The sequence below is a fragment of the Castor canadensis genome, chromosome 6 (assembly GCF_047511655.1).
Source record: "Castor canadensis chromosome 6, mCasCan1.hap1v2, whole genome shotgun sequence".
Taxonomy (NCBI): domain Eukaryota; kingdom Metazoa; phylum Chordata; class Mammalia; order Rodentia; family Castoridae; genus Castor; species Castor canadensis.
In genome coordinates this window covers 146,116,461-146,140,483 of record NC_133391.1, presented here as the reverse complement: position 1 = coordinate 146,140,483, position 24,023 = coordinate 146,116,461, and the positions used below count along the sequence as shown (strand labels likewise).

The following is a 24,023-nucleotide window of genomic DNA, read 5'->3' as shown; positions in this document are numbered from 1 at the left end:
GCACTACAAGCAGAAGCTGCTCACTGTTTTTATCTGTGGCCCCAGACACAGAAGATATAAGCAAGAGCTGTAGTTTCAATATCTACTTATCTACTTTTCTCAGTAGCTGGGGCTGCCCTTGTGTCTACTAGCCTTTCATGAGAAGATTCCCACATATCAACAATATGATACCAGAACTAGAAACAGAGGAAGGTTTGAGCCATAATGTATCTTGATGGAAAAATCTGCTTTGGAGTATGCCTGCAAATCTAGTCCATGTCACATCCAACATCTTTCTTCATATGAAGGGAATGCCAACATGATTGTCCAACATCAGGGAGGAAAGAGGCAAGCATTTCACCAGGTGGAGTTTGCTGGTTATGACAGGACAAGATATTTCACATAAAATCTGAGAGCATGGTCTATCCTCAGAACTTTAAACATAGGAATATTTTAAATAGTCATTGATCTACTGCTCAAAAAAAGTGACAAGCACTCTCACATCAGCCTTTTAAATGACAAAAAATCAGTTAAATCTCTTTTCCAAACCAAAGTTTCTGTAAACCCTGGATAGTGAAACTAAAGATTTAGTTATAGAATTTGAGGCTAACATGTGGTCTCCTTCTGATCTGCAAATTAAGACTGAAACACTTAAAAGATTTATAATCACACAAACAGACGTATTCTCCCACCTAGAAACAAACTATCTAAAAAGAAGTAAAGAGAGATATTGGGTACATGGGCAGGAGTGGTGGAGTTATATATATTAAAAATTTCATTAATAGCCAAGGAAGAAATCGATTTGATTAGACAACTGCATCTATCAGCCATAGCACTAGGAGCTTTACAGATGTGATTTTATTTTAGAGCTAAGGAAACAGCTTCAGAGAAGACAAACTCACAGTTAACTGGATGACTTTATTTCTGCCCTGTCTTTGGTCCTAGAAAATGTTGTGTGTTCACAAGGAAGAAACACTGGAATGAACATGAAATGAAATGTAATCCTGGTTTTTGAGCTGATGTTTAATCATTTGGAGTCAGGTAACTGTCCCCAAGGCCTGGTTCCAGGAGTCATGCATGCATTTAGAGCTTCCAGGCCGTTGTCATCATGATGATGAAGTACACATCAGTGTCAATGGATGCGCTCACACCTGCATAATAGTTCATGAACTCCTCAGGGGTCACCTGCAGTGGAAAAGTTAGACACAAAAACGAAACTTTGCTTCTCACTCTTTCAGTGGAGGCCCATCTTCCATCCCTGTAAAGAGAAAGGACATTGCTTTCAAAGAGGCTTTGTGTGATCGTAGTTGAGGGATAGATCAAAAACAAAAGTGAAAGAAGAGCAAAACTGAGGATGATGACGCAAGTGGCTCAGGAGAGAGGAAGAAGAAGGTCTTGAAAATGTCCAAACAGGCCTAAAAGGAAAGTGAAGCACAGGTGGTCAACTTTTTCTTTAAGAACAAGAGTCTGTTGGTTCAAAAATGTGAGACTGAGACTAGGAATAAGCACACTAAAAAAAAATATGTTAACACTGTCTTTTGGGGGTATGTCAGAAACATGCTCTGTTGTGTGTCAGGAGAAGTCATATCTCACTTTTCAGAAAGTGGAGTTCTGCCCTGTAGGTAAAGAAACAGATTTCTAGTAAACATGCCTGGTTTGTGTGTGTTTCTAAGATACAAATTACTCATTCAAGACTCAGAGTGAGCAAAAACATTACCTCTTCTTCTCTGCCTCCCACCCTGCCCCAGGTTCTGTCTCCATACTATGACTATTTACTGTCTCTTTGCAATATCAGCTGCTGTTTTATGCATGCTAGAATTTTATTATGCTTTCCTTTAGGGAAGTAGAGAAAAAACAATTACCATTCTTAAGTGTTAATAGGGGTTGGTGATGTATACACTCTAATTCATTCAGGTTGCCTGATGCAATTAATAGAGTCAGGATAGATTGTCTTCCTGGTTGACTAACCTCTGTGACAGTGAATTTAGCCCAAAGAATGGATCTGCTTATATGGAAAGATGCTGACACAATGATGATGGCTATTTGGGACATTCATTGTTCATTGGTTAACACTCAATTTTTAGCAGTTATAAGGAACAAAAAAAAAAATCACAAGAAGGCAATCCTTAAATAAGTAAAATCTTCTTTCTAGTCCATAACAGCATACTTTTCCTTAACCATATCTTTGGAAATGTGCTTACCTCTTCTAAGAATCATAAATGAACAGAAAAAAAGTCACAGGATCCACAGTTGTCTCAATTGTACTATCCTCTACCCCATCCCCCAAAACAACAAAATGCATAAAGAAGAATTATGCTTATTGGACTCAGCCAATAGTAATCTGTGTTTATCAGTGGTCTATAAATATAAATAAATAATATATACATAGAAAGTAATTATCCTCTCTATAAAAGAATTTTCAATGAGTTCCTCTATATCAACAATTCCTTGTGTGTTTAAAGTAATTCAAAGTACATAACTTTTTCATAAGCATTTTTACTATGTCTATTAAATGAGATATTCCTATAAAGCCCTATCACATAATTCCCAATGGATACATGTTCAATAAATGTTGTCAAGATTCAGCATACTAAATGAGTCTATGTGTACATTATAATTATTAATTAAACATTTCTGAATCTTTTAGGGCTAAGGGTCTCACATATGCATGTGTGTAGGAGACAACTGACACAAATATTAAGTATGTTAACCCTTGGTCTCTGCCCCCGAAAAAGTCAGATTCTATGGGTCTACAGTGCAGCTAGCAATCTCCATCATCCATATATAACACTGAAGATGATGATCTGAAGAGCCAGGTTTGAATATTTTTACAAGGTCAGTGACATCAAATGCTGTAACTGTGAAAAACCTCAACAACCTTTATGAATATTTGACAGATCAATGTGGCTGATTAGGATAAATGTCAAAAAGGGCAAGAGTGGGAACTTTAAATCAGCTGAATCACAAATGGCTACTTTGACTTGAGTTAGAGAAAAGAGCACCTGAGGTTTCCCCCAGCGGTGAAGAGGAACCACCTGCAGAAGAAGACCAAGAAACCAGGGTCCATGCAGAGTTGAGCTAGTCAGGGGAAATGACAGTTGGATATTTTTCCACTGACATCTTGGAGATCAAAGGCAAGCAGTACTGGAAGAAATATATAGTTCTGTTATTTTTATCCTAAAGACTTAGCTGCCCTACAAAATCTAGGCTCCTTTTTTTAAATCTGTCTCCACAAACCCTCAGCCTGCAATAGAGGGTATTCTCCATTCCTGACTGGAAAACATCAACAGGAAGGAAAAAAAAGTCCCTTTAATATCACTACCCTTTGGTGACATAAAGTTCGTCATAAAGTTTCATGAGAAAAGTTGGGGGAAATTCCCTTCAGAAGGGGAAGGCTTATTTTTCTTCCCTAACACCCCTTCCCATCCACTGTGCCACTTACCTTTACTGGTCAGGCCTAGTGGTTAAGAGGTAATACACCTGAGGTTCTGCTTCTGCTAACTTGCTCTGGTTTTTTTCAAAAAGTCCTCTTATGGCTATTGGTTAAAAGTTCACATTTTTATCTCAGCTTGTACACAATGATGGAGATATATAATTCCTTTCCTTCCCAAGCTTTTGTTAACTGAAGGTAACAGTTAATGAAGATGAGGTGGTTGCTTTTGATTTCAAGTTCACAGTAATTTAGAAATGCAAGTCAATCACAAAGCATACTAAAGAATAAATGGGGGTGAATTCTGTTCTCTGACATTCCCTTTACCAAAAGCTGCCTTTCAAAGGGATTTTCATATAAAGCAAAGTGAGATGACACATGTTGCTCAGAAAGAGAAATGCAAAAAGCACCAAACATTCTGGAAGTCCTTGTGACTACATTCAAAAAAACTGAATTATGGTCTCATTTTAAATTTTAACATGTATGATTGTAGTCTAGTCATGCAAATGTGGCTTGTTGACTGTGTATGGTTACCATGAAATGGAGTGTCCAGTCAAAATATCACATTTTCCATATATTCCATATTAGCTATATATGGGACCTCCTACCAATATGTGTTTCTGTATGTGTGTATATGTGCCTGGCACATACATCTTATTACTTTGGTTTTCAACTTTCTGGACAGTCCCTGAAGAAGTGTTTTCTCTATTTGTAATAAACATGGCATCAACATGTTGAAATTTTTAAGACTTGGAGTCTATTTCCCATTTACAAATTTTCAATTGTTCCTCAAGAGAAGAACAAGAAATTTCATTTAGATTAAGCTTTGTTTTCACTTACCAACCCATCTTTGTCATAGGGTGAATCAAAGTTATCCAGAAATTTCCTGAAGACTTGTTCCTCTGTCCATTCTCCATTTTGGTACTTTGGATGGTGTTTTGCATTGTATACCTCACGCAGGTCTTCAATTGTTATAACACCATCTCCAGTCTTGTCTAATTTTCTAAAAGCTTTCATAATTACCTCTTTTCTGGCTCTGGACATTGGAGGCTAAAAGACACATTCATACACAAGCAAATGAGCTTTTCTTGTATCATATAAATAGCTTATCACCTTCAATGATAGGAAATTATTTTTTGCCACTGAATTAAATGCATTATGATTGCCCCCAAAGTCTCTCAGCTTATTCACAGTCTCCTGATTACCTCCTCTACAGTAGACTAGCAACTTCTGAAAACAAAACCTCAAATAGCCAACCCAAACCACATGCAAGACAAACTTGGCAGATAACACTGATTCACAGGGCCACTTACTCTTAATGTGAGAAGAAATTCATTGAAGTCTATTGTTCCATTTCCATCTTTATCAAATCTCTGGAAAAGCTCTTCTGCCTCTTTCTTTTCCATGACTACAGCATAATCATTTAACCCTTTCAAAAATTCTTTGAAGTCAAGGGTTCGGTTGTTGTTGTCATCCATAATTCGAAACACCCTGAAAAAAAAAAAACCTAATAAAATTCCACAAAGAATTAAGTGTAAAGATTCAAAAACAGCCACTCTCAAGGATTTTTTTTTGAGTAAAATAAAAAAAGATTCTTTTGTCATTGTTCTGACAAAATTAGAGAGCCTCTTATAAAGGAAAACAAATCCTTAAGCACACACACACACACACACACACACACACACAATTCCACTGTATGATTCTAATTACTTGACTTGTGCAATATAGTTTGGACCTTGAATGTCCCCCAAAGGTCCATGTTTTAAAAGTTTGGTTCCTAACCTCTGGTGCTATGAGGAGGCAGTGGAGCCCTTAAGATACAGGAATTAGTGGAAACAAGTTAGGTAATTGAGGGCATACCCTTGAAGGGGCTATTGGGACCCTGAGCCCTCCCAGTTTCTTTTTCCTCTTTGTTTCCCTGTTGCCATGAGGTAAGCAGCTTTTCTCTACCCACCATGATGTACTGCCTTGTCATAAGCCCAAAGCAATGGAGCAAACCAACCATGGACTGAAATCCCAGAAATGTGAACCAAAATAACATTTTCTCCTTTATAAGTGGTTTATCTCAGGTATTCTGCTACAATAATAGAGAACTACTATACTAATATGCAATGTTTTTCAGATGTCTGTCTTTGTAAATAGAACCAAAAAACCAAAATTTTCACATCTTGCAATTAAAGAAAAGCAGAAAATGAAGGTAAGCACTTTGAAAATCTTACTTTACCACATTTTTCTTGAAAAGGTCTCCAGAACCTAGCAAAGAATGTAAATATGGCTTCTCATTTTTTCAATACATATCCACTGACCACATAAATGTATAGACACTACTTTAGCTACCATAAACCTCTACCTGGAAGCATGCCTTATTATGTCCAGCTGTGTTTGATCACCTCCAAACATGTGGTACCCATAGCCTTTTCTATGAAGGAAAGATTTTTGCATTGAAGGAAAGGTCTTTCCCTCAATCCCATCCCACCCTGCTATGATTTTGTTCTTTGCCACATATTCCCTCTCCTCCTCCATCTTCTACTACACTCTGAACAGCCCTGGGTATTTTCTATTTTGTTGGCATTCTAACAGGTAGAAAGAATTCACAGTTCTGATCAGAAAACCTGAACTTGAGTTCTAATCCACTGCTAAAACTAGGTGTGTGATCTTGGGCATAATACTTAAATTTTCTGGATCTCACTTTTCTATAAAAGACTAGACTAGTTAAGCTCCAGCTTGCAATTAATACTATAGTAATATGTAATTTTAAAGTCACAACTTGTTCTTTGTTAGTCATATGTAAAAATGACATATTTCATGCCTTTGTATTTCACACTTTATTTTAAAACTAGAAAGAACACTTTGCATATGTGCATAGATTAAAACATAAACTCCATGAGAGCAGAGACCGTGAGTATTTTGCTTACTGCTGTATGTTTACTATGTAGCAATCACTCTGTCAATATTCAATTACTTGGATGAATGACAATAAATTGCACTGCAGCAGAAAATGAACTGATCAGTTTCTGTGTCAAGCATAAGTAAATTTGAAATAAACATTGTATCATTAAATACCTTGCATTATTCAATAAAATTCAACATTAATTAGGCATCTATATGGTGCCAAACATTGGTAAGCCCTATAAGGAGAAATACAAAGGTGAAAGACATTCAGTCTCTGTCCGTAAGGACTTTATTGAGAGAGAAGAAGAGGGTGGGGAGGATAAAAGGGAGGGAGAGAGAAAGACTCAAAAGAATGATCAGTAGTTTTGTGTGAAAGGAGAAGGGGGGCATTTGGGGTCAGCATCTGTTTTTAGGGATTCCTGGTGCATCTGAAGGAATACCTTATCCTGTATTCCTGAAGAATAGCTACTAGGTGGGAAAATGGAATTAATATGGAAAACTAGGTCCATGTTAGAATCTGGAGAATTTTAAATCGCCTTAAAATCTGATGAATTTACGCTTTATTATTATTTATTATTATTGCTGTTGTTATTATTATTTGGAGGTACTAGGGTTTAAATTCAAGGCCTTGCACTTGTTAGACAGGCCATCACTTGAGCCACACCCGGTAGTCCTTTTTGTTTTAGTTATTTTGCAGGTATGGTCTCATATTTTTGCCCAGGGCCAGACTCAGAGCACAGTCTTCCTAACTATAACCTCAGAAGTAGCTGGGATGACAGATGTGCACCACCACACCCAACTTATTGACTGAGATGAGTCTTGATCACTTTTTACCTGGGCTGATCTTGAACCATAATTCTCCTGATCTCAGCCTCCTGAGTAGCTGGGATTACAGATGTGAGCCCTAACACCTGGCTTATTTTAAGCTTTTGTAAAGCTATTGTATGGTTTTCATAAGATGGAATATCACCAAAAGAAAAAAAGTTTAAGAGAACTCTGGCAATCTGGCAATAGTATAATGAATGAATTAGAAGGCTAAAAGCTTCTAAGCAAAGGAAACAAAAAGAATGTTACAGTAAGAGTCCAGAGGAAAAAAACTGAGAGTCCACATGTGAGCAATTGATTGGAAATAACAAAAGAGATTGTAGATATTGTAGAAATGCAAGGGTAAGTGTGGTGGGTTGATGAAGATAATTCTCAAGTTTCCAACACAAGAAACTGTACAAGTGCTGATACCATTGAAAGTGTAGGGGGTGCAGAGAAAGCTGTTTCCAGGAAGGGATGAAGAATTTTGTCTGACTTTGGATAGTAAGGCAATGACTAAAGATGCTCACTGGGTAGTTGATTAATTATGAATTGGTTGGTTTCCCTCCTGATCAAAAAAAAAGAAGATATAATTTATGAAATGAATTTGAAGCTCAGCAGAGGACTTGATAACAAGAATATGCAAGGGACTCGAGTAGAGATGAACTAATTCAGGAACGAGCAAAATGCATAGGGAATTAAAGATATTGACAACAGAATCTGGGGAAATATCTATATTTCTCAGACAATTGGAAATAAATGAGAAAGAATATATACTGTTGAAAACCACCAGACTTTAGTGAAGGTGCCAAAATAATGGCCAAAGCATTACCCTGATGTTGGCCAGAATAAAGACTCAAGACAGGGTGGGACAACATTGCCCAGAGTGATGAATGTCTTGGGGGATGGCAGATAGCAGACCAGAAGAGATAGGATTGATGGGGAAGAGAAAAATGTACAAAAGTAAGGAGTGATGTTTTTCAGGATCTGGGGTTAAAGGACAGGATCAATAGATCCTAAGGCAGGGTTGGAAGGTAAGGGGCTGACTCCATCTGAGTTGAGGAAGAACTTAGAGAGGCTGAAACAGAGGGAGGCAGGGGGCATGAGCGAGAGCACACAAGGGAGGGGTGAGGATAGGTAAGACACCTAAAAAACTAGCTAGCATTTGTTGCCCTTAACGCAGAGAAACTAAAGCAGATACCTTAAAGCAACTGAGGCCAATAGGAAAAGGGGACCAGGAACTAGAGAAAAGGTTAGATCAAAAAGAATTAACCTAGAAGGTAACACCCACGCACAGGAAATCAATGTGAGTCAATGCCCTGTATAGCTATCCTTATCTCAACCAGCAAAACCCCTTGTTCCTTCCTATTATTGCTTATACTCTCTCTACAACAAAATTAGAGATAAGGGCAAAATAGTTTCTGCGGGGTATTGAGGGGGGGAGTGGGAGGGGTGGAGTGGGTGGTAAGGGAGGGGGTGGGGCAGGGGGGAGAAATGAACCAAGCCTTGTATGCACATATGAATAATAAAAGAAAAATGAAAAAAAAAAAGACTGCAGGTAGAGATGACAAGGCAGCAAGATAGAATTGAATGCCTGGATTAAGCAGTGGAAGGGAAGGTAGGGATCCTCAAAGATTTGCACTAAGGACAATGAGGTACACCAGGATGGAAAGTGTAGAAGTTAGGGTGGCACAATATAGAAGGGAAGTGCCTGGCCACCAGAGTCCATTCAGACATATCTTGGACCTCTAACAGAGCCAGGCTTATCTCAGACTTGGGACTGTTCAAAGATACACCGCAGGTGTACAGTACCTGGCTAGAAATGACGTTTTCCACAGCCACTGGCTCGAGGTTGAATGCCTCCCATTGGCACCCTGTGTTTCTCCAGCACACAGCTTCTGAGAGGCCCATCTAGGTGACTTTTACTTCCCTCATTCTAAGTTTCCCATGGGGGCTGGAGAAGCTTGCTCACCTACAAAGCCCTCAAAATGTGCACAATGCCTACCTTGGGCAGACACTTCATGCAGTTTGTTAAAATACACAGGATCTGACCTCAGCAGGGTCACAGTCTTTCCCAGTGGTTTCTCAGTCCTGAGGAATACTCACACTGTCAGAGAGTGTGAGAACAGGACTTACCCAACCAGGAGTATCACACTGGCAGTGGAATGTCAATTATCCCACAAGCAATTCCACTGTCTACAGAGGTGAGCCAGACATGACTACCCCGGAGTGGAACTTCAAATTCTGCTGTTCCATCTTCCCTCTTCCAACTCAGCTCTCTCATTCTGCTGTAAGGTGACCCTACTATCTAAATAGATATGCTTCTCTCTTTAGCTCAATTGTCCCAAGGCTGCCTTCTATTATAACAGACACAAACCTGCTGAATTGGGCACTAAGAACCAAAAACTGTCACAAAAGACCTCAGAGATCAACTCTCAAACTGCATTTCACCAGGGAAACTGAGACCCTAAAAGGAAATAACTTGCCCAAGATCACATAAGCAATACTATAGCCTCACCTGGCCATCTCTAGCCTTTCTCTGTCCTCTCCCTGCCATCCCTAACCTACCTGCCAAGTCCTTTGATGCCTGCAGAGCCCCTGGCCAGGCACTGTAATCGTAGTCTTTCAATAGGGTCAGTGGCCGTGGTGAGCTTTTTCTTAGACTGGATCTCCATCTCTCGGTCATGGCGTGCTGTCCCTGCCATCTGGAAGGAGAATGCACAGTACATTAGTGGAGTTCAGGCATCCCTGCCCACCTCTGGCTAGACAGGCCACAGAAGCCTCATGAAGAAGGAAGTTTACTTCTTTCTCCAGGAAAACACCAAATGGCGGATGACGCCGGTGCATGAAAGGCCTTGGTGACTTCCGCGGAGGCTTTAGCAGTGGCCCAAGTTGGGACCACTTGGGTCGCGGCCGTGGCCATGGGGCTCGTGGAGGCAAAGCTGAAGACAAGGAGTGGATCCCCATCACCAAGCTGGGCCGCCTGGTCAAGGACATGAAGATGAAGTCTTTGGAGGAGACCTCTCTTTTCTCCCTGCCCATCAAGGAGTCTGAGATTATTGACTTTTTCCTGGAGGCGTCCTTCAAGGATGAGATCTTGAAGATCATGCCTGTGCAGAAGCAGACTCGGGCTGGCCAATGCACCAGGTTCAAGGCATTTGTAGCCATTGGAGACTACAGTGGTCATGTCCGGCTGGGTGTTAAGTGTTCCAAGGAGGTAGCCACCGCTATCCAAGGGGCCATCATCTTGGCCAAGCTCTCCATTGTCCCTGTGCGGAGAGGCTACTGGGGGAACAAGATTGGCAGGCCCCACACAGTCCCATGCAAGGTGACAGGCCGCTGTGGTTCTCTGCTGTTGCCTCAGGGGCACTGACATTGTGTCAGCTCCTGTGCCCAAGAAGCTGCTGCTGATGGCTGGTATTGATGACTGCTACACTTCAGCCAGGGGCTGCACTGCCACCCTGGGCAGCCTTGCTAAGGGCACCTTTGATGCCATCTCCAAGACCTACAGCTACTTGACCCCCGACCTCTGGAAAGAGACAGTGTTCACCAAGTCTCCCTATCAGGAATTCACTGACCATCTTGTGAAAACCCACACCAGAGTGTCTTGTGCAGAGGACCCAGGATCCAGCTGTGGCTACAACATAGGATTTTTAAAAAATATAATAATAAAGTGAATTAACCCTGTTTAAAAAAAAAGGAAGTTTACAGCTCTCTCTGTGAATAAACTTTCCAGGAAACCTTCAAATTTTCCATTTTTAACTGTCAATTGTGTGCCTGGCATATTTGTTACTTACTTATGTCTTCCTGAAGACATCTACTTTCTCCAACCTGAACAATAGCTTTTAATACACAACCATTTCCCAATATACTTTGATCTTTCTGAAACCCTTCTTTTTAAAAACAGAAATCCCTAATAGGAAAGGGAAAGAGGGCCAGGTGAGGGGGCAGGGAGGGGAGGGGAAGAGAATTAAGGAGGGTGAATTAGAACAAAGTCTGATATATGTATTATGGAAATAACAGAGAAACCCATTACTCTGTGCAATTAATATGAGTTGATAATGAAAAAGAAGTCTTATTTCTCTGCACTCTCTTTTCTGAACCAACCATATATGCTATATCCTTTTATTTAGAATTTTCCGTATTCTCTTGACCCCGCATTTCACATTCTTTTGCTTCTGTCTTCACTAAGATTCTCAACACTTGTGCCTGAGTGATTCTTACAAGTAACTAGTACATTCTCTTTGTTTAGCAGGTTAGTATGCATTCACTCCTAACAAGATTCTTAGGACAAAAAAAAATGTTTAAGAAATGCTGTCTCTCAACTCACACACACATACACACAAGATTTTTTTTTTTACAGTTTGTCTGTTGTGTCATAAATATTTAGAAATAAGAGAGAGAGTGAGAGTGTGTGTAGATTTATGAATGGTCCTGGGCAGCCAAACTTGAGTTTTAGAACTCTCACAGCCGTGGAAAGAGCACAGGACTGGGAGCCTGAAGACCTGGGTGCTAGTCTCACCTCTTCAACCCACCCCTGCTGACTTCTGAGTCAGTCTCAAAGTCACCACCTCCGTTGAATGGAAAGATCAGGTTAGATGACCTTTAAATTTCATCACAACTCCACTGTGATGAAAGAGATAAAATGAACTAATTTTTTACAATTAGCTGTAATTCACACACCAAAAAATAAAGTACAGAGGCCAGGCAACAGCATGGATCACAGTAATTCACACAGTGTTTAGAAAGTAAAACCCTTGAATGTAAAAATCACTTCTTCAATTTGCAGAGTTGGAAACTGTCTTTGACTGTCTCCTGTTGCTATTCAAAAATACCTGAAACCAGATAACTTATTTTTAAAATAGGAGATTATTTGGCTCATAGTTCTGGAAGTTGGAAAGCTCAACTCCAAGAACATCAGGTGGGAGTCTGCTGGGCACCTGTGGAGGGCTTTTTTGTTGCATCATCCACAGTGGAAGGTATCACATGCAGCAACAAAGCACTTGTGCTAGCTCCTTCTCTCTTTCCTTCTTATAAAGTTAAAAGGTTGCCATCATGGCATTCCCACCTTTATACCGTCATCAAATCCTAATCATGATTATGTTTCAAAGGCTCCCTTCTGCAAGTACCATTGACATATGAACTGAGGGATTAAGTTTCTAATACATAAATGTCCGGGAACACATTAAAACCACACAGGAGCAAAGAGGATTAGGTTGGTAAAGTGACCTGCCAAAAAGTCCTGCCAAAACCAAACCTTGGACTTCTGATTCCTAAGCAGGGCTCTTTCTACTCTCCCACATTTGAGAAATAATAAGAAGAAATCCAAAGCATAATCCGATGTTGCTCTCTCATAGAAAAGCAAGACAGAGTCCAGAAAAACAAACCACTAGAAGTCTTAACTGCTCGGACTCTTGGGTTTGACCTTACACAGAGATGACGTAGGCTATTACTTCTGGAATTTAATTTCATCAGTTCAGGGGAGAAAATGACACTATCTCCTATCAGACTACCATGGTACTTTTTAAATAAATTTTTTATTAGGATAGATTCATTACACAGGGAGGGGGGATTCATAGTGACAATTCTGATTAGACTTATATTTTACATTAGTTACATTGCCCCATCATCTCTCCCCCTCAACCCCCTCCCCACCCACTTAAAGCAGTTGTAAGAGGTTTCTTAGTTGTTTCATTTAAGTATATGAAGTCCATCTACCATACACCTTCACCTTAATCGCCTTCATTCACCCTCTCTCTTCCCATTAGACCCCGCACACACACATTGTACCTATTTTACAGTCTGTTTTTCCTTTTTAATATTTGAGTTGATGTTCAAAAGGGTTTCTCAATGTATGCCCACTGTGGGTATACTTTACTTTGGTCTATTCAATCCCTTCCATTACTCTCCGTTACCCTTTTACCTCCCACCCCCCATTTTTCAACAGCTTTCAGTACACATCCTTGTATCCTCTACTTTCACAGATTTTACAATATTACTGATGCTCTGTCATTCTCTTTTCCTTTCCCTCATTCCTCGAGTTCCATGGAGTAGTTCCACAATTATAAATATGATCTACATCTTAGTTTATATCTTATCATGCTTGTTTTTGTATATATGTTTATCTTTGAGTCTATCGTCCATGTATGAGAAAAAACACGTGGCCTTTGTAATTCTGAGCCTGGCTTACTTCACTTAACATGATGTCCTCCAATTGCATCCATTTACCTTCAAACCCCATGTTATTATTCCTTATGGCTAATACTCTATTGTGCATATATACCACATTTTCTTGATCCATTCATCAGTTGTAGGGCACCTAGGTTGTTTCCAAAGCTTAGCTGCAACAAACTTCAGTGTGCAGGTATCTCTATTGTATCCTGTATTAAGGTTCCTTTGAGTAGATGCCTAGGAATGGTATCATTGTATATATGGCAGTTCTATCTTTAGCTTTTTAAGGAATCTCCATACTGCTTTACATAGAGGTTGTACTAATTTGCATTCCAACCAACAGTGTATAAGGGTTCTGTTTCACAACATTTTTTGTCCTTATTGCCATTGATTATGACCATTCTAACTGGTGTGAGATGATTTTGATTTGCATCTCTTTTATAACCAGGGAAGTTGAACACTTCTTCATCTATTTACTGACTTTGCACTTCTTCCTTTGAGAAGTCCCTGTTTAATTCATGTGCCCATTTCTTCATTGTTATTGATTCTTTGGGGGAATGAGTTTTTTGGGTTCCCTGTAGATTCTGAATATTAATCCCTTATGGGATGAGGAGCTGACAAAGATTTTTCTCCCATTCTGTGGGCTATCTCTTGAGTCTGGTGATTGTTTCCTTTGCTATGCAGAAGTTCTTTAGTTTGATGCAGTCCCATTTGTTCATTCTTTCTCTTAGGTGCTGAGCCTTTTAAGTTCTGCATAGGAAGTCATTCCCTATACCTATCTGATCCAGTATATTTCCTATTGGTTTCTGGAGTTGTTTCAAGGTTTCAGGCCTTATATTAAGGCCTTTGATCCACTTCTAGTTGATTTTGGCACAGAGTGAAAGACAGAAATCTAGTTTCAGTCTTCTACATATGGGTATCCAGTTTTCCCAGCAACATTTGTTGAAGAGGTCGTCTTTTCTCCATTGTGTGTTTTGGGCTCCTTAGTCGAAGATCAGTTGGGTGTAGAAGTATGGGTTTATGTCTGGGTCTTCTATTCTGATTCATTGGTCTTCATTCATTGTCTGTTTTTGTGCCAATACCATGCTGTTTTTATTGTTACAGCTCTGTAGTATAGTATAGTTTCAGGTATTGTGATGCCTCCAGCATGGGGCTTTTTGCTCAGAATTACTTTGGCTATTTGAGGTTTCCATATGTATTTTTTGAAATGCCCATATTAATACCATCACTTGAATCATTTAGTCACTCAATTTAGCAACAGACAGCTAGTATTTATTGTGTACTATTTTCAAGATGCTGAGCTGGGGAAAAGATAGGGGTGTGAGAGATTACTCAAGCAAGCAAGCTCTTGAATAGTTTAGAATGTTAATAAATTTAAACCCTGAAGTCTCTTTACTTAAGCAGAAGAGAAAGCAAAATTTGCAAAACCTGGGACTTTGGAGGATGGCAGAATTGGATACGGTCTCAAGTAAAGAAGGACAATATCAAAACTTCCAAAGTTTACATGAACACATCAGGCAGCAGGGTAACTGTCTGTCCCCAAACACACCACTAGTCACCAACATCACAGCACTGCTCAAAGTATTCCTGACTCCAAAGACCCTTTCTGACATGTGGTGACAGCAAAGTGCATTCTGCTAGGCTTGTTCAAGGCCCAGAAGCAGTTGCCCTTCCTGACGTGCATGGCTGCAACACCACCAAGTGTTCGCTCATCATCTGTGCATTTTCTCAGTCAAGAGTACAGTTTAGTCTATTCTTTCAACAAGTGTCTAAGGGCTTTGTAAATGCTGTTCACTGTGCTAGGCATGGAGCAAAAGAGAAGAGACAGCTTTCACAGCCTGAAGATAGGGGTGTGGTGGGGGTGAAATCCCACTATTGAGCTACAACAAATCACAAGAGTGTGGCTTTGGAGTGGGGCTTTCTGTAGACCTCTCAAAAGAGGTGATGTCTAGCTTAGACATCACCTAATGAAAGGTGATAATTATTGAGACTAGGGAGCTGAGAGCAGAAGAAAAAACATTGTATACTTTAGACAACAGGTATACCAAGGGCATAGTCCAGAGTAAAAGAGAAAATAGTATAATTAGAGAAGTATGGGTATTTTAGAATTAGTGGAGAGTAGAGGCATGGGGGAAGGTAGATGAAGAGTGGTAGAGACTGGAAAAGTGTATTAACAGTGAAAATTTTGAGGAAGAATGAAACAGGGCAGGTAAGCAGGCACAAAAAGTCCAGGGCAGAGTATCTGGGGGGTACTCACGTAGTCCACTAGAGTTCTAAAAAGGGATAGACAGTTGGAATTATAAGAGGCATTTCTAGAAGAAGTGTAGTGAAGGGACAGAAAGGTGGGACAGGCTGGCCAGGACAAGATTGTTGTATCCAATACAATGCCTAGGTGGTGTGAACTGGGAAAGATTAAATATTCAAAATGGTAAGAATGTGCAATTTGAGGAAGAAGAGGACGCAGGCTAGCATCCAGAGCTCTTGCTTGCCGCTCCCCACTCCATCTCCCATGGCAGGTGGGAAGGGACATTCACAGAGAAGCAAAGTGCACAGACTTGGAGCTCAGGGGCACAGTCTGCAAAAGCAAAGGAGACTCTGGCATCTGTCCCCCTCATTTCACTGTCATCTGCAAAGATGACTGCCACTGCCAAAGTTTTGTGTCGACCTCGAATTGGAGGGATGCAGAAAACTGAAAATGCACAAATTCTGTCTTTTCATGATTCTTAGGAGTGTTCTTGGACAGATTAAAGCTGATCCTTGGTAGAGGAAAACATTTGGTCTGTACTTTATTAGGTTGTCTTTGGTTCCCCCTTGTGACAGAACACTTAATTACAGCTCTTCCTGGCACCCCTGCCCCCTCCACACACACCTCCCCTCTCCCTTTTCTTCTGCTGGGGGTAAAAGTCTATAGCCACAAACCTACAAACACAAAAGTAGATCTTATTGCTACAGAGGTGGTCCTAGGAATCACTGATCCACACACCATAAAGCACCCAAATCTTCCACACTCACTTTATTGTAAAATACACAGAAAATTTCTCAGCCACCTCTAAAAAGCCCATCCTCTCGTTTCTCTGACATCACAATCCTGGTTTTCCTCTTTCAGGAAAAAGCCAAGGGAACTGAAGCAGGTTTAGTTGGCTCTGATGAATTTAAGAGAAAGGATTTAACCTGTGTGGAAGTCCAGAGGGAAGGGCAAAATTAGGTAAATGAAGACACAGCAAAGGCCATTCAGGGGGCAAGGGAGGGATGTTCTGAGGAGGAAAAGCACCTCTCCTGGCTGTCAGGGATGCTCTCTGTGATGGTTGGACCAGGTTTTTGCCAGTGTTTCTTTATACCTATTGCTTGATGGTGTTAAGACACAGGGATAGTGTGTACTATGAGGAAAATGTCCCACTTGAGGGGGTCACAGAAACCCAACTGCTGTGAATAGCAAGTTCCACTGAGTAGAGTGATTTTTCCAAAGGCCTGTTCCACCTCTTGATAACATCAAACTTCCTTCCCCACAGCCAGCCATGTAATGATTTCTACCCTAAGAACATTTTGGGGCATTTCTGTAATTGTTAAACCCTTGCACCATTACACTAGCCATTTTCAATAACAAGGGACCTGGCATTGCTGTAATAGTCCCATGTGATTTTAAAGCATTCTGATATATTAAAAGAAGAAAGGAAAAAGGTAATGTAGAGAGTGAATGGCTGCTGATTAAACTAGGAGAGTTTCCAACTAGCTCTGAGGGGATAAAATGTATTTCTCTCTTCTCCAGTTTTCATCCAAGTCGTAGTCTTCCCATCTCTCCTAGAAATGGCTTTATCCTGAGCATCACACCCACTGCCCCATGGAGATCAAAGACTGTAGCGAATTCCTATCATTTTTCCCATTAATTTTTTTATTAGAGTATATTTGTTGCATGGGAGGATTCATTGTGACAATTCCAAATAGGCTTATACTGTACATTGGTTAGAAAACCCCCACCTTCTCTCCTATTGAACCCTCTCCATGCCCCACTTAAACCTATTGCAAAAGGTTTCTTTGTTCTATTCCACGTAAATATATAAAACAAGCATGATCATATACAAATTCATGTAGAACATGTGTGTAACAGTGGAACTACTTAATGGAACTCAGGGAAGAAGGAAAAGGAAAAGAGAATAATAGAGCATCAGTAATATCGTAAAACACAACATCTATGAAGGTGCAGGATATAAGGATATATACTGAAAGCTGCTGAAAATGGGGGCTGAGAGGTGGGGTAAGGGAAAGTAATGGAAGGAGTTGAATGGACATAAAGAACACCCACAGCAGAGATATGTTGAAAAACCCCTTTGAACATTGACTTAGATATTAATAATAAAAGTCAGGACTCTAAAAAAACGTACTGTGTGTGGGGGAGAAGATTAATGGAGGAGATTAAGGTAAAGGAATATGGTTAATGGACCTAATATATTTATACAAATTCCTATAATTTTGTGCCGCTTTGGTATCCATTTTGAATACAAGTTTAACTTTCATACATCAGAAGTAGAGTTCAGTCACTCCGACAGAGGTTAGAGCTCTACATGACACCAGATGGCTCAAGCCAACACCAGAGAGCAGGACCTGGAGGCATCACTCCCTCTAGCAGACTACACTGCTTCCTTTAAATGGCCCATTCAGATGAATGGTTCATTGCCTGAAAGGACTCGACATGCTAATAATGTTTGAATACATGTACAGGTAACTCTCTCTCTCTTTCTCTCTCTCTCTTTTTCTCTCTCTCTCCCCCATCTCTCTCCCTCCTTTGTTCTTCTTTCCCTCCTTCTCTCATCTGACTCTTCATTTCTGTCTCTTCTTACCCCCTGGGAGGAAAGACACCTCCCCCTTCACCCCCCCGCCCCCCTGCCCGGCTCATTACACCCTCCTTGCTATGATCTATAAGTAATAAATATTTTGAGTTTGTTTCCTACTGTGGTGCTGATTGAATTTTCTCCTCTCATCTAAAGAACTACAGTCTGTCCCTGGGCCAGGCTTTCTCCAAGATGCTGAGGAGAATACAAGGTTAGGATCCTGGGGCCAGAGTGATAGTAAGTTGGCATAAACTGGACACAAGCCAGACAATAGCCACAGGGCATCTGCCAGTACAAACAAGTTTATCTTCTGAGAGAGTACCTAGTCATGGGTCAGAAAGTAGGTACTAGACTGTCTACCAGGTATGAGAAGCATCCCATGAAACACACAGCATAAACTCCCACAGCTAGCTTCCTTTCATTTCCCATTAGGGCAAGGGTGTTAGCTGCTCTGGTACTGGAACTCCAGTTTATAGCCTTCCCATCTCTCCTAAAACAGGCTTTATTCTGAGCAGCATGGCCACTGTCCACAGAGATGGAAGACTATAGAGAATTCTTAGAATTTTATGTTGCCTTGGTATCCATTTTGAATGCAAGAGACATGATGTATTTTTTTCACTGTCTTTCGTCTTGGGAACTGGATGTAATACTGAAAGGAAGTATCATTCAGAGATGAGAGAGAAAAACAACAGATCATTTTTGAAGGTGATAGTTGGGAAAAATTAGAGCATCTTTACCAACTCCTGTCCATTCAATTCACTCATTATTACTACATGTCAATGGAAAACCCCTGGAGTTCTTCAGGAAATTTCTCTTTATAAAGTGTACCTCTAGGATAGATATTGGATTCCATTCATGCTCCTATATCAAAATACTAAAGCGTGGGTAATTTATAAGAAATAAAATTTTCTTTTGCACAATTCTGGAGGCCAACACTTCAAGATCAAGGTATGGTCAGATTTTGTGTCTAGTGAATGCTCCCCTCTGCTTCTAAGATGGTGCTTGAACACTGTCCTCCAGAGGGGACAAAAGGTAGGTCTTCATGTGGTGGAAAAGATGGAGGGACAAAAATAAGCTGAATTCTCTTGAAGCCCCTTTTATAAAGGCCTTGATTTCATTCTCCAGGAAGAAGCTTTCATGACTTAATTATCTCCTAAAGTCCCACTTCTCAATGCTGTTGCTTTGGGGATTAAGTTTTAATGTGAATTTGGGAAGAAACAGACATTCAAATCATAGCACCAGGTGTTAAGAATAGCCAGGAAGTGAATAAATAGTGACATTCCCATGACACTGAAATTAAATACTCAACATGGAAACCCCAGCAAACACACAGCAGAAACTGTGTCAGCGTTGTTGACATGGTGAGGGTTTCTGCATCAAACCCAACTTAGCTCAATTGGACTAGACAGACACTCAGCACTACTAGCAAAGTTAGTGCAAAACATTGCACTAAGGCTGGTGGTGTGGCTCAAGTGGTAGGGTGCCTGCTTTGTCCCTGCAAAGCCCTGAGTTCAAACCTGAGTCTCACCAAAAAAAAAAAAAAAGAAAAAAGAAACAAACAAACAAACGAAACATTGCACTTATTCTTCAAGTGATATTATAGTGCAGCGTTTCCCAGAAAGTATGGTTTTGCACCCTAGGAGACATTTGATGATATCTGGAGACACCTTTGGTTATTGCAACAGAACTGGGGGAGAATGTTACTGGCATTTAATAGATAAAGGTTAAGTTACTAATGCTGCAATACACAAGAAAGCCCCTGACAACAAAAAAGCGTCCAGTCCAAACTGCCAATAGTCCTGAAGTTAAAAAGCCTTGCATAAGGAAAGGACTGGGATGACCACGGGTGCTGTTGAAACATGAAGATGAACACAGTCCTCACCAAACACAGTAAATTAGGTATGTAGATACACATTTTAATATTCTCAGATGATTTTTAATGCATAACTAGGTTTAAAACCTAAACCATAAGATCCAAAGTCATCCTCTATAAAAGGAATAAGACCTAAAAAAAAAAGGTTCTAACAGAACACAGGATAAAATAAAGATGTAAAGAGAGATGGTAATTATAGCAATTATAATTATGCTGTGACCAAGCTCCTTACAAAGTACATTACATACACCAACACGTTTCCTTGTGTCATGGGCTCTATTGAATACGACCTCTTTATTAGAGGAAGTCAGTAGAGACCTGGAAAGGCTAGGTCATAGTTGCTTGTGTTTGTACTACTAGGGAGTGGCAGAGCCAGGAATGAAACAGTGATGCTGAGATGCTGATAAATTGCTTTGGGAATTCAGGAAGGTCCCTGAAATAAGATGAAGCAAGAAAAAGACTGCCTAGGAGACTTGGTGGCAATACAGCAGAGGGTGGAAATAGCCAGGCTCCCCATGGTTCTTCACCATGACCCCTCTCTCCCACCTCAGGTCTGGACCTGTGTCTTCAAAACATAAGGGCTCTTTTGTTAAAATGATGTTAGTTTATTTTTACTAAATTCAAAATTCCTGTACCAATTATCTTGCATACCATTTGATTTTTACTAGTATTTCACAGATTAAAAAATATTTTTACAATGGATATGTTCATGAAACATCTGCTTTTGTTTGGATTGCCTACTCCATGTGTCAGCACAAGATGACAGTATTCAATTTATACTTAAGTGACACAAGCATGCTGGAGAAATACAATACCACTGAAGTCTGGCATGTTATGAAATTTTTCCTGCATCAAGATGCATTTCTTCAAGATGTTTAAAATTCATGTTGCAGCTCACAATAGGCAGGTTTCCTTAGGGCCCACATCTCCTAAATTATAGTCTTTAATTCTTGCTACTGATTTTAGGATGTGGATTAAGTCCTTATCTTAATGGTTATGATATGGCAAATTTTTTTAAATTCATATTTCACAAGTGTTTACTATATAACTTCATCTTCTTGATATTTCATTTTATTCATTCAACTAGGCCTACAGCTCCTGCTAGAAGGTAAGGGAGCAATATGTAAGGAGGTACACAAAATATTAAGGAAGTGCTAAATTTCAGGATCAGGCAGATGTCAGCCCTACACTTGCCTAAGTCTGAGATGAGAACCTCCTTAACTATTGTGCCACAGGCACATTACTTGACTTACCCTGGTCTTGGTCCAACATTCAACATGCTACTGAATACCTGTTAGGTGCCATGTGGTAGCGATGCATGAGACAGTCAAGGTTCCAACCCTTGGAAGTTTGCATTCTTAGGGATGGTTTTAACTGCTGAATTTGAATTACAGCTGATTTTCTAGACGCTAACAACTGAAAAGTGGCTTATTCAGAAGTCATTCCATTCCTCTTTTTCCTCTGCTGCATTGCAATTTCAGTTGTGTAGTCATGGCAACAAGGTCTAGCCAAAGAGACCCAAATGAGAGAGTGATAGACCTTGGAATAACTCTATCTCTTTTGCATCCCTCCTGTACTGAGTGCAAATGTGATATCTGGAACTGTAGCAGCCTCTATGCAATTATGAGAGAAGAGAAAAGTCCTATCACCACAGAGCTCTAACATCGTTGAGCTATTGAACCAATGTCAGCAACTGCCTGACTCTACAGCCCTGTCATGTGAGAAATATAATCCCTTTGTATCAATTGTCTGATCCGTTGTTGATCAGTCCTGCTGATACTTGCAGCTGTAAGTATTCCTAACTGATACAACTGGCAAAATTTTTTCCCTAGATATCAATCTTTACCTGGGTATACAAATTACCAATCCAATGTGAAGAGAAACTGCTCCCTCTGAGAATCAGGATGAGAGAAAAAGTCACTCCATTATAACCTCTTCTCTCAATAAAATTTTATTGTCAATCATCAGTCTCTAGCACTTTTGACTATGAAAGACAGTGAGAAGACTACTCAACATGATATCAAATGATTTATGCAACTAACATATGTGGTAAAAACCCAGGTTTAATAAAACACGGAGGCCCAGAGTTACAGGTCTTCATAATAAGCACTGGGAGTACTGTGGCTTGCAGGAACTGTCTGAAACACTCCGCTTGCTGTTCCTTCTCCACCACACTCTCCCGCTGAGCTGTGCATTGAGTCTCTGGGGGTTTTACCAGGAAATTACTTGCAGTCCATTCTGATCAAGGTCAGCCTGCCAGCTGCAACCTCTTAAAGAAGCAGAGTAAGAAGATGTCTAAATTATATGAAAGGCAAGCAGAGACTTAGCTGAATTTGTATACAAAACACTAAGCAGAGTAAAGAAACCAAGGCAAAAGAAAAATAAAGCTTTCATTTGCAAACTTCTGGTTTCAATGACTATGCTCTTAGAAATAACTAAGTAACTTTCAAATATTCCATTTTTCAGGGGCCAAAAAGACTTGGTCTCACACAGTGATTTCAAACCCACTATGAGGACAAGACCTTTCATCACCTTATAAATACAAAGTCACACTATGCTGGCATTTGTCCCTTTGCAAACATTAGTCACCAACTCAGCAACTATTTTGCAATCTCTTATGATATGACTTTTGAATTGACTAATGTTTATTTTGTAGCCATCTGGAAATCCAGCTAATTATTTGCATCTTAAGTACTGTTGACTGATACTTCCAATAAAACTAAGAAGTGTTAGCGGATCAAAAGCCAATGTCATGGTGCCAACACTCATGGAGGTCGGTATATCAGTGATCAATTGTTGGCATATCAGCTATTTGTAACAGAAACAAGTCATTGAAACCACAAGTCTCTGACAATAAGAAATTTACTTTCTTCTCATGTAAAAGAAGTGTGAAAGCAGTTCTAAGAGTTATCAGAATCCCAAGACTCTGGTATGTCTACCCTACCATGATTTTTATCCTCAAAGTTGCCTGAAGGTACATAATAAGCAAAACATCTCCAGTTATTGCATCCACATTTCAGGCAACATAAAAGAAAAATGGACAAAAGGCAAGAAAAAGATACCTCCCAGCCCAATCAGCACCCTGTTAAGTGGTGTCCAGAAGGCTCACTCAACATCTCCCACTTAAAGCCCACTGAGCACTCCTGCAAAATTAGGATTCCTAGGAATCCTAATGTTTGGCTGGGTAACTTTCTAACCCCAAGGTTCTGCTTAAAAAGAATAGCAGATACCTCACTAGCAATCATGAATCCCTGAGTTCAAACCCCAGTACCACGAAAAAAAAAAAGAAAAACAAAAATAAAAAAGGAGACTGGCTATGAATTGGCAACTATCCAGTGCAGCTCATGTCACAGCACTCTGTAGAGCCTGAAGCTTCTGCAGGCATATGAGCATCAGATAGAGAAGACTAAGGAGAAGTAGGCATGGGGATATGTGGATGATCTCTTGCTTCCCCACAGCAAAGATTCAACATTCCATCAGCAGATATGAAGGATACCCTGAGTTCAGTTAAACATAACTTAAAACGACCCAAGGACATCAAACCAAACCCCTTGGGCAAATTTGGCCCTTCACTTGATTTTATCAATGAAGTTTTATTGGAAATCAGTCACACATATTTATTTACATGCAATCTGTGACTGCTTTCACACCACAACCATATGATATTATCAGAAAAGAAATATAATCAAATGCCTGCAATTTAAATCACAATATTTAAAACTTTCTGGCTGTAGGATTTTGAGGGAGGAAAAGGCTTCAAAACAGTAGAGAATTTCATCTACATAGTATGGTTTAATTACACTCCAGACCAAAGGCAAAAGAGATGCACACTGAACAAATGGGGTTGCATTTATTGAGGTTCTTCCCAACTCATGATTAATCAAATCAACTCTCCGACATAATTTTGAATATACCATGTCAGTGCTGTTTAGTAACAATTCCCATTCCTTCTCAGATTCAGCAGGGTATGGCAGAAATAGCACAAACTTATCAGATGAACCAAGGTTGAATTACAGCTCATTCTTTTCACTGCTTTGTGGCTTAGAGG

At 40.0% G+C, this 24,023-nt stretch overlaps 1 protein-coding gene and 1 pseudogene across 6 annotated transcripts in view; one reads left to right on the top strand and one right to left on the bottom strand.

Annotated features, from left to right (window-relative positions):
* Positions 1-877: 877 nt before the first annotated feature.
* The window catches only part of Capsl (calcyphosine like), an 84,743-nt gene continuing 61,597 nt past the window's right edge, over positions 878-24,023 (bottom strand). For all 6 annotated transcript variants that reach the window (XM_074077621.1, XM_074077622.1, XM_074077624.1 and 3 more), the window contains 4 exons: positions 9,674-9,810; positions 4,723-4,900; positions 4,250-4,459; positions 878-1,164 (listed from right to left, as the gene is read on the bottom strand). In XM_074077621.1, coding sequence (XP_073933722.1) covers positions 1,063-1,164; positions 4,250-4,459; positions 4,723-4,900; positions 9,674-9,810 — 627 coding nt within the window. In that variant the 3' untranslated portion in view covers positions 878-1,062. The remainder of the gene's footprint in view (positions 1,165-4,249; positions 4,460-4,722; positions 4,901-9,673; positions 9,811-24,023) is intronic.
* On the top strand, positions 9,931-10,753 carry LOC109698834 (small ribosomal subunit protein uS5 pseudogene; annotated as a pseudogene).